Source organism: Melopsittacus undulatus, chromosome 8, assembly GCF_012275295.1.
Source record: "Melopsittacus undulatus isolate bMelUnd1 chromosome 8, bMelUnd1.mat.Z, whole genome shotgun sequence".
Taxonomy (NCBI): Eukaryota; Metazoa; Chordata; class Aves; order Psittaciformes; family Psittaculidae; genus Melopsittacus; species Melopsittacus undulatus.
The window spans coordinates 31,473,943-31,493,528 of NC_047534.1; the positions used below are offsets into that span (position 1 = coordinate 31,473,943).

Here is a 19,586-nt window from a genome sequence, read left to right on the forward strand (position 1 = left end):
ATAAATACAAATTAAATTGTAGACTTCCATTAAGCACAGAATAAGAAACTTCTTTGGTGCAACAGTTTAAAAAGACAATTTGAAAGGACATTAAAGTAAAATAGGAATAGCTGGACAAAACTCCTGAAAATTAATAGCAGCATTTTAGGTTGTGATTTTGGGGGAGAGCCAAGCTTAAAGCACATTTAAGTGTCCAGTGTCCAGGAAGCAGCACAAGTCCAATATTAGAAAGTTAAGTCCCCTGCTACTGCCTCACACTTGTGTTGTTGACTACTTCACAGGTAAAAATAATACTTTACCCACACATTGCACTCTCTAATATGCTGATTACCAAAGCTACATGAGGACTAGGTGATATTTTGCCAAATAACGGGACTGTACTTGAAAAACCTGATTCCAGCCAGGACCAGCCATAAAACTGGGTAAGAGCCCAGACCTGCTGCTTGTCTCTTATGCCAAAAGTTGGCTCAGCTCCTGATGGCTGCCGCAGCCAGAGACCAGCAGCATGTCAGCCTCATGCTGATCTTGCCCCTTCCCCTTGCCATGGGGCTCCTAGATCTTATTCAGGAGGCTTCGGCAGAAATAAGTCTAACTGCTAAGGACAACTTTCCATAGCCACACAAACTAGCCCTGACCCACCAGCCCTACCATGCAAGTATCTCCAAAAGTCACATTCCCTGCCGCAAAGCAGAGCACTACAGCAGTTATACTTCCATGAAGGATCAGTCACCAACCCTCGAACCAGTGTTAAACAAGCATAAATGACTGCACTGAGGAAATAAAGAGAAAGACAATGCCCAACTCAAATGCAAGTTTGCCTACATTTTAAGGTAAGCAGTAAAGGATTTGTACTATTTCCACTTTAATTTTTTGCTGCTACTATTCATATAAAACCACATTATTTTTTCGCTGTGACATGTCCTCAAATCTTTGAAAGAATGCTCTGTGTTACCACAAAATATTTGGCTTGAATCCTCCAGTGAGGAGGAGCCAAGGGTTTGGCTCATGTTCTAAAAACAAAAGAAATAGTACTCTAAACATAAACCAAATGAGTGCAGCTGTAACAGTAGATGGAGATAGAGCTCCTAGCACAACCTATGAATAATTCGAAGTCCTATTATAAGTAACACAGCTTTCTGAATTTCCCTAGAAAACAGGATGTCATTATTAAGTTCTAGCTTGACTAAAATGCAAACCATCACTCTATTTCAGTGAAAAAGCTAAGCAAAAGACAATATGCAGTGTAACAAAGTGCAAAGCACATCCACTTAAAATCTGAAGTTGTGAAAGACAATGTGCGTGCACATAAGCACAGAGATACTAAAAGATAGCTCTTACCTCCATCCCCTGATCCTGAGCCGGCATCTGAGAAAAGAACAGAAAGAAATCCATATTCACATGCTACAGTATGTCCTGTAAGCATGCAAAGCCTAAGTATATTCAGTATAAGTGTATTATATTCAGTATAAGTGTATTACAGTGTATGTTATATTTGATGTCATCCCTGGGTAAACTACAGAGATCTAATCTGAGTGTACTTCACTCAAGCCATCTTTCTCATGTCTCAACTCTTTTTCTGTAAAGTTTCTATATCAGACTAAAATAAGTCCTGGAGTGCTGAAACATCCTCATAAGCCTCTGCCTCATTTTGTTGCACTGAGACTGATAAACCTTTGCTCCCAACAGTTGTGCAAAGTTACCTGACTTCGCCACTGCTAAGCCCTCACCAAAGAGAATTCTTAAACCTATCTGTCCGAGGCCAGACCAATTGGAAATTAATGTCATTATCTTTCCAAAACAGTGACATCTCATCAGATCTAGTTGGAATAAACCACTGAAATTGTTATTATTCAAAGTCTTTAGATAAATGACTGAAATGCCACTTTTTTCTCGAGGCTGTTGCTGAGTTTCACAATTAAGTGCTTTATTTTTTCCCCTGCTCGATGGTTTGTTGGCTGGAATGACGAGAGTCACAGATTTAGAAAGTGCAACGTCACAAAACTGCCAACCCCGGAGCTTCGTTACAAAATTCTCTAAGCAAGGCACAGCATGGAGTGGACACACATGTAGGGTTACCAAAAATAAACCATAAGAGGAGATTCTTTTGCGGGGAAAGGAGGGAGGTTGTCATCCCATCCTCCCCCATAGTGAAGGGGTTACCCATTTATCAGTGTCAAGATTAACAGAAAGAGTTTGGAAAGGGTGCTTTGAGATCAATTACTCTATGAGTCATTAGATCAAATATACTGACAGCAAGGAGTGGTGAATCTAAACTGGCTTGCACATGCCATCATTGCTCAAAGTCAAAGAAAAAAGGAAAACCCTTATTTAAATAAACTTGTCACAAGAATAGCTTAAAGTGGCAGAAACTTGTCACAAGAACAGCTTAAAGTGGTAGACTTACACAGCAATACTGCATAGGACGGGTGAAAAAGGGGTCTGGGAAAGAGAACAAAAAATGATGATGTTTACCTAGTGACCATCTCCTACATTTTCCTGATCTGTCCTGATTCTCCCTCCCAAATCATCTACTGAAGAAAGAGGAAAGGTGTCTTCATTACATTACAGAGGCTCATGGCTCTGGGAAACTGCTTTTCCACATGTGCCAGGTCTCCCCAGCACAGAGAAAGAAATTAACACCTTCTGTCACCTGTCTCCCACAAGGAATTATCATATTCTCTGGCTCTTTGGAGGAAAAGGAACCCATGTCTCTCTTTATGCCTCTATCCTTTGATGCCCAGATCCTTGCCAGTGATGGCCAGGAGGGCTGCTCACTGCCACACTTCCCAGCAGCCCAGGTCTCTGTTTCTGAAATCCACCATGTGTTTCAGAGAGAATGCTTCCAACCTGGCCATTGCCAGTAGGCAAGCAAGGTTAACAAACGATGTTACATTATCCCTTTAATCAAAAAGTTTGAACCAAAAAAGATGAGTTGCTGTGCTGAGACAATTCGCTGTGTTGAACAAATCCTACGCTACAATAGGCTTTGTCAGCCTGAGCTCTGTTTAATATCAATTTATAGACAAAAACAAAACAAAAAAACCCCAAAAAATTAAAATGCAGCATGTGGTTTTTTTTCCTCTTGAAAATTGTCAGGTAACAGCTTCAGAGAACAACATTTCCAGGCAAAGAAGTTGTTTTTCTCTCAAGTGTATGAAACACAAGTTATGGCACTGCAAAAAGTTTGTCTAACGCACTTTTTATTGCCTCCTCCATCCTCAGCCAGGAAAAAAATTCTGCTTTAAGTTTAAAGAACTCTCTCAAGAACAAAGACTTACTCCTCCTGCTCTTTTCAAGTTAACTTCACTGCCCACCTCTAACAAACACTGAGTACAAAAGAAAAACATCAAGAACCCCTGCACATAAGCAACTCAGTTTTCCTGACTGATTTTGCTCATTCACCTTTCTAGCTGTTTCATAAAAGCTGAAATACAAATACCTCACAAAGCTCAGAGTCAAGAAAAGATGTCTCAAATACCAGTTTTCATACACATTCTTTAATGAATTCTTCCAACAAGTCCAGGAAAAAAATCCCAACTGTTGCATAGACTTGTTCATTAAGTGTGTTTTGGGCCAAGTCTTCAGCTGGTTTAGACTAGTAAGGCTCACGATAACCTGTGGTCTATTGAATGATACCATCTGGGATCCTGGCCCTACATGCGTAAGAAAAGACCTAAGAAACTGGATCGCAGGCAATAATGCTCCAGTTCCATCTCTCCAGATTATAGAAAGGTTTGTGGTAATCCAGATGCCCATTTATCAGACATCTGCTCGTTTAATCTGCTTCCAGTTACTTGCTGTAACAGCTGAGGAGTATACGCAGCACACAGAATGATCAGGAGCACAAGATGCATATTAAGAAGAAACAACTTCTGTGCTGCACTATTCAAAACAGCGTCAACATCATAGTGAGCATATACTAACTTGAAAGGGAAGGATGGAAGCAATTTCTCATGCCTATAAGTGTAAAGTATTAACCTGTAATGAATTCAAAGCCGGGATCCAAATGGCTTTGGCCACCCACAGGTTATTTTATGCAGGGGCATGGCAAGGTCAGCAGGCAGCTTGGACCCCACTATACGTACCAGTCGCACATGATCCTTCAGACACCAGGAGTATTTCGCTCTGCTGCTTGCAGGCAGCCTGTTTCAAGTAGCATTCATTCTGGTAGGTGTCACCGTTGGAGCCACACACGGGCACATAGTCATTGTTACACTGAGGGGAACGGACAGAGAGAAGCAGCGTTAGTCACACAAGCCGGGTGGCTCAGCATCCATCTAGCTACCCCCTTGCCCCCTTCTGGTACTGATAGCTTGGGAAAACAGACAGGGACACGCTGACCCTCCTCTTTACCTTTACAGCTACCAGGAAGAGAGAGGGGGGATTTTTAAAAAGACAAAAGGAAGAGGACCATAAACCAGACTTGAACAGGTTATGGGAAAGATAAGCTGAACAAAAGTGATCAGTAACTGCCACCCTGAGAGGTCTCTCCCTGCAGAACGTGGTGGGGGCATTCCCCTGGGAAGCAGTATAGGCAAGGCACACGGCTCCTTGCATCTGCAATAGCAGCTCACGTGTCTCCATTGCATGGCTACAGACAAACTGTAATGAAGAGGCTTGCTTTTCCCCTTCTTCAGCACACACACACTCTCACTGCTACAGAGACAGCCACCTGCATACACAGAACTGTGTCCGCCTGTGTATGTCTAACTATTTAAGTACTTAGCTATAATTAGAACTGATTGGACAGGCTGAAATGATCTGAGACACCTATGATCAAAACCCATCCCTCTTTCTGCAGGGAGATTCAGCAAGCTGCATCTGGGATGCTCCAGGAAGGTCCAAGCTCTCCCCATGGTGGCCAGCAGGGAGGACCGACAGCACTGCAGTGAGCCAAGACAGAAGTTACACCATGCACCCCTACTTCAGCTCAAACTCCTGCCCAACTCTGCAAACTACCTGTGCTTTGTTCCCTTCACCACTGGCAGAGAGCTTTGCCCTCTCTTGTTCATTTTAATACAAATAACTCAATTTTACACTGAAAATTTGGCAACCTACCGGGTGCAGTTATCATAAGATAATCACACTCCGAGGCTTAGAAATACTTGGATGTACCCTGTACATGGTAATTATACCAGGGATATGATTATCTCATGATTACCACACTCCTGGTATGCCTCATTGTTTAATTATAACAAATGGGATGAACACAATTATTATTTACAAATGCTCACCTCTGCTTAAATCCAAATAAAAATTAAAAAGAAATCATACTTTGTCTTTAGCTACATAGTGCCACAAAGTGTCTGAGGTGTGCTCATCAGGCACAACGCGAAATGCAGAACTGAAGTTCCAGGGATAACATCAAATAGGCTTCAAAGTGAATGACTACCGAAGTGATTAACACAAACAACTGCATAGATTGCATTAATTGCAGGCCTCCACACGCAGCAGCTGCCAAGAAATTATTCATAGTTGGTCAGAGTGACATTTTGATTGGGCCAAATCAAATGACATTTTCCTTATGCATTGTATTTTCTTCAATCTCCCCAAGCTGCTGCCCACCCCTCCCAGCACTCTCTTTCCTTGGAACAAGAACCAGCAGCCACAACAGTAGAAATCCACTCCTAAGGAAGGGCTCCTCCTTGCAGAGATTTTAAACAGTTGATTAAAAAGTGTTACTATGCTATTTTCACCATTATGTCCTCAATCTGAGCAGAAAATGCCAACTCCATCCAGAAGCTCAACAGCAATTGCTGGAGGCTGATATGGAATATTTAACCAGGACAATTAAGACAATCATGCAGATTTTTAAAGCATGAAGGATCAGATTGTGCTTGCTTTAGACATCATATCTGCTTTTCACCCATGGGACTTTTTGCCAGAGCAATCTGTGCAGAATTTGGCCCAAAGTATCTCAACAAGCTCCGATACATTCAGAAACAATGTTGGATCCTGTTCTGAAGAAACACAGTGACAAACTCTCTGCTGGTTTTGCCCAGAGAAAGAGATGATCTTTTACACTGACTCAGCTGCAAATCTAAAAGGCCAGGCAGCCCTACATTAACAGCATACAGCATCACGAGTGTGATCCTGATCCACAGAAACAAGTAACAGAGCTGCTGTGAGACAGGTGGGAACTTCTTCCAAATACTGGCAATTTTAAAACATATTTTGAGAGACACCAGGGCTCCAGGCAGGAATAACTCTCCCCATAGAAGTTTTCCTCTCTCTCCTGTGGCTCCCACCACATTCAAGCTTGGCTTCGGACAGTGTAGGTAGAGGGTACTTCCATGATGAGTACAAGTGACACAGCCTTTTCTTCCTCAAACTGTGCTGGTCTAAGCTGTATTTCTTCACCTTTTGCCCACTCTTCCCATCACTGCTGCCTTTGGACAACTAGCATTGGGATGGAAAAGGCAGGAGCCACAAGAAACAAAAAGAAGTGAGATCTTCCATGTTGATTCTGTCTTGGCTTTGAGCTAGGATGGCTCTGAAAGCCACCAGGAAACTGTACTAGAAGTTACTCATAAAACAATCATGGATGAGAAGGTTATGATGTTTGTCAACAGGATTATTCCTAACCCACTAGAACCAGACTCTTGTACTTGACCACACTGAATCTGGTACTCCCAGCTCTTCACCATAAACTACTTCTTGCTAGTACTGGAAAATACTAGATGTTGACTGTCAGTTTCTTCAGTCTCCTGACGCATTTTTGGCATTGGTTTAGGGCTTAATAGTCCAAGCCCTAGATATGGGAATGCTTCACCATTGCGCAAGAGCTAACCAAGGAAATCCGGGCCCAAACTCCCACTAAACCCAGCAGCATAGTGCCATGCTGCCCACTTCTCTCTCGTTACATACACATTTTAATAATACAGCTGTACAGCAGGGAAATGGATGTATCCAGTTCAGACAAGTATCAGTCAAAGGCTGCCTTTCTCAGCATTAAGAGCCTTGAATGCCCACTGTCAAGAGGGACAAAGCAGCTTTGTAAGCATTGTGGTCTGCACTGGGCACTGAAAGCATAAGGTTTGTTTTATGAAGAAAATGGTAACTTGTTTAACTTCTCTTCCTGGTATCACTGTTAAAAGTGTCCTACTCTCTTGAATTAACTACTCCTAAACACCACCTACGTCTTGAATGAAGTAACATGAAAATATATTCTGGAAAGATAATATAAAGCTGTAAGTTGGCCAGGTGCTGCTCCAACTCCACAAACACTGAGGCATGTGAGGGATTCAACACAAATGAAAACAGGACTCCTCCTTCACATAAAAAACAGTCAACGTCCACAGTCCTCGTGACTAAAGAGAAAAGATACGTGACTGATGGAAATACACTGGCATATTTTTGGACATGTTCATGAAATCTAAGAGGGAAGAGAATGCCAGAATTATGGCTTTGGGCAGACTGGGGTACAGACCCTAGCAAGCCATGTCTCCATGGCACAGCTCTGCACCTCCTGGTGGACCCATTGAGTTTGCCCTTTGCAGGAAGGGAAGGAGTGATGGTTTTCCCCTACTCAGCCCCCAGTGCTGGAGCCAGTACCAGTTCTATGCCCTCCCTCCTTGATGGCACCAAGGTCTGGGCTTGCCCTGAGCAGGCGATGGGTCTGCATTTACAAATCAGAGTGGGATATGGTATTTTACAGCTAAATACATGTCTTATTGTGAGAAGTCAGTGAATGAGCTATCATTTTGCAGTAGAGTACAACAAGAGAACCAACCAGTATAAATCCCGTTCTCACTACATGCCTGCTGTCTCTCCAGGGATAGAAGCCTAACTCAGGTGTTCCAGAGCAATCTGATCATATTCAGCTTTTCAAATAAAAATAGATTCATTTTAGCTCCACTTCAATAGACATGGTGCACCTGTGGTTCTGGTTTCGAGAAACCCAAACTGAGATTGTAGCAGACCTGCTCCCCACTTCTGCCTCCCCCAGCCCCTCAAGACACAGGCTGGCCAGCCCAGGACTCTTCAACAGTATATGGGGGCAAAATTAGCTTTCCGTCCTTGTCTATTATCTCAAACTGCAGTTAAAGCCCTTGGCAAATTGTGGAGAAAACATAAAAAGTAATTAAAGTGATGAGGAGTCTGCTATTGATTTGCACACTATCACCCCAGAGAGCTGCAACCAAAACTGGGGACCTGAATTCTGATGGGGGACCCCATTACTCATGACATAAATTACCTGGCTGGCTCTGCCTTACTTGACCGGCCTCAGACACCGCATGAGAAATTAATTTTCTACTCTAGTGGCGTATCTTTTTTGCTTGTCACATTGTCCACTGATGTTACAAGAGAAGCTAACATCCCCCCAAGCTCTGCCTGCATCAAAGCGGATGTGTTTGACTAAAGAAGCCCCCGGCACTGCACCACCCTTCGCAATGCTGGCACAGGATCAGCCACAGGTAATTTGCCCTCCAAGGTCACAGTCAGTCCTGCGGCTCCACAGGGGGCTCAAATCAAGACAAAGAGCTCCAAATGCTTACAGGGCCTGATCTAAACGTTACTGGAACCAAGGATTACTGATGATTTCAACCCATTTATTAGTGATCAAGCCAGCAGTTGCCCAACTCATTATTTTAATACCCTAAATCATCAGGGACCAGCATTCTGCCTTGGGAAAACAGCACTCCCAGTGCTTTCTTCCCTGCTGATAGTAATATCTGAGTTTGTTCCTTCTAGGTTATGAGTTTGACAGATGGAAAACTTTGTTTTATGACAAATGGCAACTCCAAACTGGGACCAAACACAAGACCCAAACACTCTGCGGCTGCCCTAAGTTCCCAGTGCTCATGGCACATCATCTCTCCTAGCTCACCACCAGGCAGTGGGACAAGGCATAGACATTTCATTTCATTACAGATTTTTCTTAGAAAGAGAAAAGAGACAAACTCTTAAATCACTGCATGTGCTGAGCCAAGGCAAATACTCAAAACAGCATTCTCACATTGAATTTTTGATTACATGTAAACTAGAAATGGAATTAAAAAACCCACAGTCAATATGAATTTTCTCCCAAGATGGGAAACACAAAGCACTTTAGCAAACAACAGTCTTGTTCTTATTATAGAAAATTCCTTCTTTGTTTTAAATGAAAGAATTTATCGCTTATGTTTTTTTTGTCCAAAGACACGTTTGACTCTAGAAATATAAACAATACTTGTCATACTTCGAAGTGAATAGTCTACCAAAGCTCAGTAATAACTTAATCATTACAGATGTGCACAGTCTTGAACTGTGCACTATTTTGCCTGTTCTACTGTAAACATTTATATCAGCATTACAAGTTCCACAACTTCACAAATCTACATCAAAATGCAAGAAACCACAGGGGCATAAACGTACATACAACACGTGCTCGTACATGCTTAAACTCCTTTAATTTGTTCAGGTTTTATTCAGGTCATTATGTAAAGCACAGCTGTTTTGTGAGTTGGCTAAAACATATTAAATGCAATCCTTCATAATGAAATCGTCTGACTTCAAGAATGCCTGAGATTTAGATTTAGCTGCAAGAGGAAGAGAGAAGGAATAGAAGGAAAAAACCCCACCTCCTACCCAGTAATAGCCCCCCCTTAAAACTATATAAAACCTAAAGGAAGTTCATGATTTTGGAACAGAGGGATTGCTCCTTAATCTGATCAGCTAGGCAGATAAACAGGCAAAAGCATTGTCACTATGCAGCCCTTCCTGAAAATATTGCATAAGCACATTACAGATCCATTTCTTTAACTAGATCAGAACTCTGAATACAATAAGCCATGATCTGTATCAGAAATGAATTTAGAAAGGACTCTAAATCCTTGTTAAAAGGGCAGAAATGAAAAATCAGAAATGCACAACCTGAAACTGCAGACCCGGAGGGACATTTAAAGCCACAGCATCTGCATTTTCCATGAGAAACTTATGTCTTGTTGACACCAGTTGGTTCTCCTGCCAGCTTTTATACATGCTGCCAGGTTTTCCCTCTAACTTCTCTGTATGTAGAGAAATAAATTGCCAAGTGATAGGTTATAAAGGGAGATCCTTGATTTGTATTCTCATTAGTGAATTAGAGAGCAAAATATCAATCTTCTTACCTTGAACTGACAGACACAAGTCACACTGTCTCCAATCCTTAAACACTCCCCATCAAATTTACAGGTATTGGTGTCGCAGAGAAAGAGATCATTTTCTCTATCATCGTAACCTCAAATGTAAAGAGGAGAAAAAAATAGATGTCAGCTTTGGTCTAGCAAGGGGAACAATACAGGATGATTGCATTTTAATGCACATAGCACAATAACCTTGTTGATGAAATGATGGAGTCCAGATTTTCTTTTGTCCTTCCCTGTCCCCAGTTTTCCACTTTTTCTCTTGTTTCTCCCTCACTCTTAGTCCTTACCCCTCACTACCTTGTACACTTTTTTTCTCTATTTCACAGACTCGATTTCCTCAAAAGCCATCCAGTAGTTATACTATTTCATGGCTCTGGCTTGTAAATATCATCAATGTATCCCAATCCAATCACAGATCTGTTGGACAAAAGTCCAAATTGGAATTTCTCCAGCCCATGATGCAACAAAGCCCCCAGTAATAAAGACAAACAGGCTGTGTGTTTTCCCGTGATGGTCTGCCTGATCCCAATGAAGACTGATCACCTCTAAGTTAACAGGGAGAAGTGCCAGGTTCCCCACGAGCTGCTGAATGAATCAAGCTCTCTGCCTTCATTTTCTCCAGGAAAAACCAACAGATCTGACTGAAGATTCAGTTCACAAATACAAGCATGAATTTCAGATTTCGCTAGCTGACTTCCCACTCCAACAGCACGCAAGGTATTAAACAAAACAGCTACATCAGACTTCAAACCCATTAAGATCTAAATCCATTGATTTTTTTTAGAAAACACCTGAGCACTCTTAACCATCTCGCTGCATGTTTGAAGTGAAGAGCTTACAGTGGAAATTTCCCCCCCAACCTAACTCGTTATGTGCGATGCTCACATTACCCCAGATAACGCTCTTTCCCTCAAAAGGCTATTACAGCCTCATGTCAGAACTACTTTGTGTATTGGAGAAGGACCGACTGCTGACCTACATAGGAAACTCGTTATAAAGGTCAGCCAGACTCTAAGGAGCCGGCACCGGATTCCCCGTGTCGCGGCGTCCCTACCCCGATTTGTTCTCGATTCGGTGCGCACGGCAACAGCCGCCCGCAGGATGCACGCACACTGCCCGTCTCCCCGCACCCCCGCTCCGCAGTCACACACAGAGTTGCCCGGTTTAAGCGCGGAGTTGCTCCTCGGCGGGCCAGGGAAGCCGCGGACGCTGCGCACCGGCGGAGGGCGCGGCTGCCGCACCCGGCCCCGCGGAGCAGGAGGCAGCGAGGTGCCCGGGGGCTGCGGCGTGCCCCGGAATCCAGCACTTTCTGCCTTCCCTATTGCCATGTATTACGCGGGACGGGCATCGCCCTCTGAAGTTGTTTCCCCTGGGCTCTCCCGCGCAACTTTGAACCCTCGGAGGGACCGGACACGGGATGCTCCGGTGCTTACCGGAGCAGTTCCAGCCGGTGGGCGTCTGGCAGTCGCTTAAGGAGGTAGGGAAGGCCGCCAGCTTGTCGGGGCGGGCGAGGACGAGCAGCACGGCGGGCAGCAGCAACCAGCAGCAGCATTCGCAGAGCGTCCAGCCGCCGCACTGCCGGGGCGGGGAGGGCTCCCAGGGCACCATGACTTCCTAACTCAACTCTCCGGCTGCGGCGGCGTGCCCCCCGGGCGGCGCGGCGGGCGGCAGGGACGGGCGGCGGGGCCGCTGGGCATCCCGGGGCCCCAGCCGGCGGCAGCGGGTCAGCGAGCGGCGGCTGAATGCGGGCGCGACGCTGGTGCGAGCGGCGGAGCCCGGCGGGGCGGCGCGGGGGTGCGGGCGGCGGCGGGGCGGGGGAAGGCTGCCATAGGGGCCGGGCGGCGGGGAGCGGGGGGAGGGCGCGGAGGGGCCGCTGCCGCGCAGCAGCAGCCACCGCCGCCTGCCCCGCTCTGCCGCCCGCATCCCTCTGCGCGGGGGAAGCAGCAGGTCCCGGCCCGCCGCGTCACGTGCCGCCGCCGCACCGCCCCCATTGGCCGAGCGGGATGCGGGGCCCGGCGGGCGGGGCTGATGCTCCCCGCAGCAGCGCCCGGGGCCGGGCCGGGTTGGGCCGTGCTGCCGCCGGGCGGGGCAGGAGAGACGGGGCCGGGGCAGGAGAGATGGGATCGAGCCACCGAGCCGGACCCTGCCACCCACAGGCCCCGGGCGACCCCAACGCCGAGTCCCTGGTTGCCGGACTATGGGCAAACCCGACGGGGCGCCGCTGCCCTCTCCTTCCTCCCTGCCTGCCCATACGTGAGCGCGCATCGTCTCCCGGCCGGCGCGGAGCCGCAGGTGGCTGCAGGCTCACCTGGGAGCGCAGGCAGGCACATACATGATCCCTTATCCCCGTCACACCACACGCCCGGACGCCACGGAAGTTGCCTGGCCGAGCACCCCCCTGCCGGTGTTCAATCACGCGCTGATGCGACGTTAGGGGAAATAAAACACAGTCACTACTGCGGGGTTTGGAGCGGGCACACGGCCGGCGAGGTGATGAGGGGAAGGAACGAGCACAGCAGGGAAAGCAGGGATGAGAGAGACAGGGATATCCTGGCCAGCCTCGGCAGGCAGCGGCCAAGGGCTTGGCGGGCTGCGGCATCCCCGCGACGGAGCCGGAAGAAAAATGCACCATCACGGCAGCACGGAGGGCTGCTCTGCCCCCAGCGCCCAGCGCACGCTCGGAGAACGCGGGAGCTCCGCCGCAGCCGCCCTCCGCCTCCAGCCGGCGCTTTGCCACGGGGCTGCGGGAGCCGCCTCTCCCCGCAGCGCCCTCCGCCGCGGATCCTCCTCCTTTCCTCCTCTACGGGCTTTAGTTTTAGGAGGCGGCTGCGGGCCCTGCCGGGACTCCCCCACGCCTCCGGGGCGGCGGGATACAGCAGCAGTGTCCCTACACCCCCTCCCTGCCGGTGCTCAGAGCCGCACTCCCCAGCCCCGCCGCAGTGGTGGGGGCTGCTCAGCCTCGTCCCCGCGGCCGCTCGCCTCCGGGCATACACCGGCCAGGTAAACGGGACCTGCTCACCACCCTCCCGGCAGCTAACGCGCGGCAGCGCCGGCGGCGGGATGGAGTGGCTGTCGCGGCAAGGGCGCGTTAGACCGGGAAATAAGAGAAAACAGGATCAATTGGTCGAGACAGCAGCAGGGAAGCGCTGTCCAGCCATGGGCGCTCCCTGCCCGCAGACGTGGGCTGCCCCGCGCTCTGGCCGAGGCAGCCGGACCCGTCCCGTCCCGTCGGGCAGGACCGCGGGGCACGGGGCGCTGCCGGCCGCTCCTCTGTTCCCCCACCTCCTGCTGCTAGCGCAGCTCGGGACGCCCGAGGGCTCCGGCAGAGCAGCAGCGGCCCCCGGGCTGGCAGGGGTGAGCCCCGAGGGTGGCAGCGATGGGAGCGGCTGCCCCGAGGGTCTGGAGCCCTAGGGATGCCGGTGAGGAGGCCCTGCTGGATACGTGCTCCTCCCGAAAGTGTGCCCTCCTCTTCGACCCCCGAGTTAGAGATTCAGGAGACGCTCTTTAAAAATATTGCCTGGCACAGTTGATGCAACCACCCTTTGAGAGGACTACCCAAAGGCATACAGCAGTACTAGTGCTTAGTGTCCCTTCACATGGAGGTTCTTTTGTACTTGGAAGACAAGGAATATTTTATGCTCGTATAATTCCTATCTAGCTTTTCTATTAGCTGTAGGACAGGTTTTCTGCTGCCTCCTTTCTGCCCCAGACAGCTAGCCCTGCTCCCTGCTCTGCCCCCCTTGCTGCTAACTGTATTGACCTCATCTACCCACCTGTAGTCCAGAAGCCTTCACTACAATTAAAGGTTATCAGTTTGTACATTCCAATATGTGCTAAGACTCTGATGAAGATCCACACAAATCCATATGCCTACTGTTTCCTATTGACATATCAAGCCCTAAGCAGTACCTAGCAGAAAGGAAAGACTAATTTTTACTGCCTGCTAGTGGTTGCACTAAATCTTATCCTTCATCTTCCGTGGGCTTACAACGAATGTGCTAGCTGAACACCTGGTGCCAGATCAATTTTTTCATATTGCTTTAGCTCTTTATTCACTTTTCCGTGCCATCTAGTTATGCCATTTACTATCACATTCTTTCTATTTCCTCTCCCCTTTCCCTTTCAAACTTGTTTTTTTTCTTTCTCATATTAATTATTTGTTGCTTGGTGAAACTCAGCTCTTTGCTTGGCTGATCACTAAGGTGCTTAAAAGTAAAAACACATTGTGGCTGGCCAGGAACCAGTCACACAGCCTCACCAGGGGAATGACCTACTCTCTTTTCCTTTCGTTTTCTTCCCCCTTGTTTCTTCTTCACACTTCCCTGGTTCCTCTGTGTGGTCTCACTACTCTATTTTCCCCTGGTTACAATTACCATGGCCCACAGTTTCTATTCTCATTCTGGTTTAGTTCTTTACCTCCTTCCTTCTTCCACCCCAAACCCCTTTTATCTCCACATAGCTACAGATCATAAAGGCACCACTGGACTCCTTATTTTTGGCCCAGTCTAACCAGACCATACAGGGAATGAATCTGTTAGGCCAATCTTTCCTAGTCTCACAGCCAGACCCTCTCTGATCTGTCTCTCCTGTCACTATAACTCATGCTCCAGATGATACCACAAGTGTATCCAGCATTCACAGAGTATCATTAAATACAGCAGTAGAAGCCTGGCTATGGCCCGTGTTCTCCCCAGAGTGCCATATAACACCACAGCAACCGACTTGCAGGCACACGGTTCTGACTTAAATTTACCCTGCTTTATTTTCAGCCACTTAGACAACAGGCACTTCCTGGGGAGACAAAGGAGCCCCTCTATTTTTATACTTGTTTTCTGACTTTGGAATAGGGAAGCTCCATCAGAGGTCCTGTAATTGTCACACCATGGTGCTTGAACTGTGAACCTGAAACTGTCTGAAGGGCAATCCGCTTAAGGCACAGTATTACGGCTTTTGCTGTGACTAACACTGGTACTTACTTTAAAAAGATTTTCCTTGTTGATAGGAAAACTTCACTTATAAAACCATTTTTATGATAAAAATACATCTGTCTGTTCCAAAAGGGACAGCTAGACCTGCAAGCCCAATTTCTTTATTACTCTCTCTATCAATTTGTTTTGAATTATAGAGACTGAGATAACAATCATTTTTTCATGTAGTTCCTTACTCCAAAGCATGCTTTCTTCTGCCCTATTAATGTGACACTGCACACACAGTCTCTTGGTAACACGTCATTCCCATATGCTTCAACACTTAGGCTAGTTGACACCTGCATTCTTGTACTCCCTGATGTTCCCATTCCATCTTACTGCTACACAAAAACTACTTCTTGTAAACTACGCAACAGGTTCACTGCCATGCAGGCAGCATTATGCTAGCTCGATGTACAAATTGTAACTAGCATCTCCTCAGCAAGATCCTGAGGTTACAATATATGTGCCCTGGCTCCCCATTCTCCATGCCCAAACCAAGTACCACAAACAGTTCCTTGCGGCTATATGTTTGGCTCCAGTGCCAGATAAGCAGCAAAAGCAATCAGAATCCTTCTTGGAAGGGTTCTTCTGCTACATGATGAGGGGAGAGTACATCTTGAGTATTAAACCCACTACTTGTGGAGCTTTTCTGAACCTGCACAGATTTGAGATGTTTATGCTACAAGAAACAGACAAATGGGAGGTGTCAAGGGCAGCTGATCCATGTGATCATGCCACATGTACCAGTGCTTGGAGGAGATCATCTACCAGATGAAGAGCAGCCGGTCAAGATGTTTCAGGTGTTCTGAAGATCTCATAGCGAGGGCAGGATTTGCCCTGGCTGTGCACTGCACTTCTTTGCTTGCTCTGGGCAACAGTAGCTGGCAGCTGAGGCCTGGGGCCAGACTGCACCTGATCCCAGTCCCACGTAGCCACATCTATGAGTAATGCCTTCTGTTGCTGTGCTTGGCTGGGAGATGGTGTACTAGTGATGAATTATACAACCTCAGTTATTCACACTTGTGTTACATCTTGGCTGGGCTGCTCTTGGAAGCCTGCAGTTTCCAAAAAGTTCTCTCAGAACTTGGGAGAAGCCAAATGGTACAGATGGGTGTAGCAAAACCTCCTCAGCAATAGAATCTATGGGTACACAACACCCGTTCTCTTTCTGCTCTGCCTACCCAAAGACTTAGTTTGTGAATCCTTCTCCTTAAAACACTTTATGGCCTGTGTTGATGTTTCTAAATGCCTTAGAAGATGACCATGATCAAGAATACTGATGAAGAAAAGGCTGCTTACAGTCCAGCTAATATTTATCAACAACATTCTCCTCAAGTCAGCACTAAAAGTACAAGGTAAGGTTCCAGAACAAAGGTGAGAACAATTCCCACCATATGCACAAGAGATGTTTGAGTCAGCCTCTTCACAACTAACACCATGTTACAATATGTTTATGAATAACACATGTACAGAATTAATAAAAAGTTTACATTGCACAATTTGTGAGAGAATGGGAGCCACACCACGTGCACGAGTTACTGTGCAAGATACCACCACCACTGCTAGTCTCTATTAAAAGTCCTAGCTAACAAGATTAGAGTCTAGGGGTCAGCTATTTTCAATGGCAATTCTTCTTGACAAAAGAGCAGGTCTGATTCCAAAGACCCCATCAGAAAGGGCTTGGGAGCCCAGTTGCCAGTTAGAAGACCCAACACTGGAGGAAAGGATGTTGCCTATTCGCAGAAGACCAGCTTACAATGGACTGTAGAATACTTACCTGTATGGACTTGCTGTGTATGAAGCTGGAGTTTCCCCACAATGAGAAACTTCTCCACAGTTTTTCATTGTGGAAGAACAATGCTTATTTCAGGTCTGTATATTTTCAGGCCTGTTTTGACCAGAAGTTGGCAGACTTAACCTACACACATGTTCTTGTCAGAAGTGTGTGAATCTCAAGCAGATTTTATGATCATCTATTTTTCATGTGTGCAGGAAAAGTACACATGGCTTCACTCGAACACACAGGCAGCAGGGTGCTCTTTGCCTACATGCACTTTTACAAATTTTATACAGCTTTCAGCTAAGTTACATATCTCAATGCAAAGTGTACTACTCTTGGATATCACATGGATTTTTAATGCTCTGAGGGATCTACATACTATCAGGCTTTTTCTTCCCTTACTTCTGAGAGAAATATGGCTCTTATTTGTCACTTGAACTAGTGTGTAATCCAAGTACAATTCATGGACAGTTATGAGGAAAATGTGCTGTATTTTTCATTGTAATTAACTGCTTCAGAGCAAGACTTCTCATGTATAAAGATGAAGAAAGGTTTCAGCTTTTACTGAAAGACAACTTGCATTTCAGCGATGTGTCTCACACTTTGAGTTTTGACTGAAACTTTCCACTCCTTTGGTGACCTGTTATGCCAAAAAAGCTGGCTTGTGTTACGCTTTACTTTCAACTGAATGTGCCGGCACATGCCAAGAAACAGAACAAAGTATTGCAATATATACTGGAACGTTATTTTGTGCTGCTCCACACATGAAATTGATGTCAGAAAAAATTGCACAAAGGGCATGGAAAATGCGAATAAATACTGTGATCCTCTTACCTTCAGTTTTAAATAGATGGATTGAAATACATGGATCCTAAAGATTTATGCATCCGTTTATAGTCCATTCTGGAGTTTTAACATTTCATGCAGCTTGTAGGAGGTAGTGTATTATTTATATAAAGTCATGGTTATTCAGCAGTGTTTATTCCTGAAGAGCAACAAAACATCTTCGAGGGAGAAGAAATTCGTAACTCTGGTTTGTTATCAGGTTTAGCCAACTTAGCAGTCTTATTTCATGACTAAATTACAAAGAGCTTTGCTCTTACAAGCACCTATGTAACACTGGACATTCTGCTATCAGCAGTAGAAATCACCTCCATCTCTCAGGACAGACAGCACTACAATGGATTAAGTGGCTTGACAGCTCTTCAAAGAGTCAGATACAGAAAGAGGTGGTGGTTGGAGGGACCTTTACTGTTGTGGAGACACTTGAGCTTTATTTTTGCAGCTCTCTTCCTAGCATGGTACTGAATGGAGATACAGAACTGGGGCTTGCAAAGAGAAAACCCATTGCTTCTATTCACTGATACAATTTCTGTGTGATATCAGTTTCTTTGCCATACAAACTATTTCTCCTGTCTGATGCAATGTAACATACATCTCATTTTCCTTCTCTGTCCTTGGGCTCTTTCACTTAGGGTTCTTTTTAAGACAAAGAGCACAGAAGTGTTTTAATATGAGAGTAAGTGCAGCCTTTGCATATCATAGCTACTTTGTGTCATTGGAATTGTAGTGCTTGCTTTTTTTCCTAGCAGGCAATAAAATTGCTCCAAAGAAAAAGAAACCCTGGAGACATAAACCAGCGTTTCCAAATGGCATTTCTCAATCAACTTCTAGGTTCATCTTTCATGAACATTTTGCAGAAGTTGCATTCAGCTCAGCCCAACTGACCACATAGTATTCTACCTAGATACAATTCCTGCAGACCACGAGGGGAATTAGTACTTTAACTGAGTAAATCCCAACCAGTCTGACATACCCACTCTTGTCTCCACACAGCAATGCTGTCAACTGAAACACCTGAACTATGTCTATCTGCAGAACAGAGGGCTCAATCACAGACAAAGGTAGTACTGTTCAACATACAGATGTGTGGGCCATTTCTGCTTTTCCATAGACCCTTGAAGACAGGTAGATAGCACTGCCCAGCTGTTTAACAGATGCAGTGAAGGAGGAGTGCTGGTTCTTGTGAGAGAGGCAGCACTGCTGATGGCCCATGGGTGACAACACAAATTGTGCTGAACGGATCATATATGGATCCTCTGACGTGTAGCTAAGGGTAGGAGATCAGAACAAGGTTACAGTGGTGTTTTCCTTGGATTCTCACAGGCAACTGGGGGCTGGGACTGCTCAGGGACAAGAGCTACTGTCTGTGTGATTAACAGATCCTGATAGATTTTCTTTCCATGAATCTCCCATGAACCACACAAACATATGGTAGTCAGGAGGACCTGTGGTCATGAGCTTCATGTACTGTGTGAGAAGACAGCTCTCTTCAACCTGGCACCTGTTAACGTCATTTGATACTTCTACTTCATGCATTATAAAACAATAAACAATCATTTTGTATTCAGCACCTTGTGCCAGCCCATGTCTGTAAGCCCCACTCCACGTCTCCTAGTATATTGCTAAATCATTCTAACAGATAACAGCCTGTCCATTCTTTCCTTTTGCATATGGATGGAGATCTAACATCTTTGTCTTTACTTATGAGAAACATCAATGTCTGACTGTTGTGTGCACTGCCAGTCTGAGCATCCCTGCCACAGTAACTGAGCACAGGGTGTGCGTAGGAGAGCGTGCACAGTTACCTGTCACACACAAGGCTTTTGGGAACAAAGGAGACTTGTATGCCCCAGACAAATATCAAGATATGATAGAATGATTTAG

The 19,586-nt window shown here is 46.0% G+C and overlaps 1 protein-coding gene across 3 annotated transcripts in view; it reads right to left on the minus strand.

Moving 5' to 3' along the window:
* TMEFF2 (transmembrane protein with EGF like and two follistatin like domains 2) overlaps window positions 1–11,803 on the minus strand; it is a 128,317-nt gene extending 116,514 nt beyond the window's left edge. For 2 of the 3 annotated variants that reach the window (XM_034065579.1, XM_031045865.2), the window contains exons 1-4: window positions 11,543–11,803; window positions 10,092–10,201; window positions 4,086–4,215; window positions 1,339–1,365 (exon numbers count right to left, since the gene is read on the minus strand). In XM_034065579.1, the coding sequence (XP_033921470.1) occupies window positions 1,339–1,365; window positions 4,086–4,215; window positions 10,092–10,201; window positions 11,543–11,717 (442 nt within the window). In that variant the 5' untranslated portion in view covers window positions 11,718–11,803. The remainder of the gene's footprint in view (window positions 1–1,338; window positions 1,366–4,085; window positions 4,216–10,091; window positions 10,202–11,542) is intronic. The other variant, XM_034065578.1, reaches the window with a different exon arrangement.
* Window positions 11,804–19,586: the final 7,783 nt, after the last annotated feature.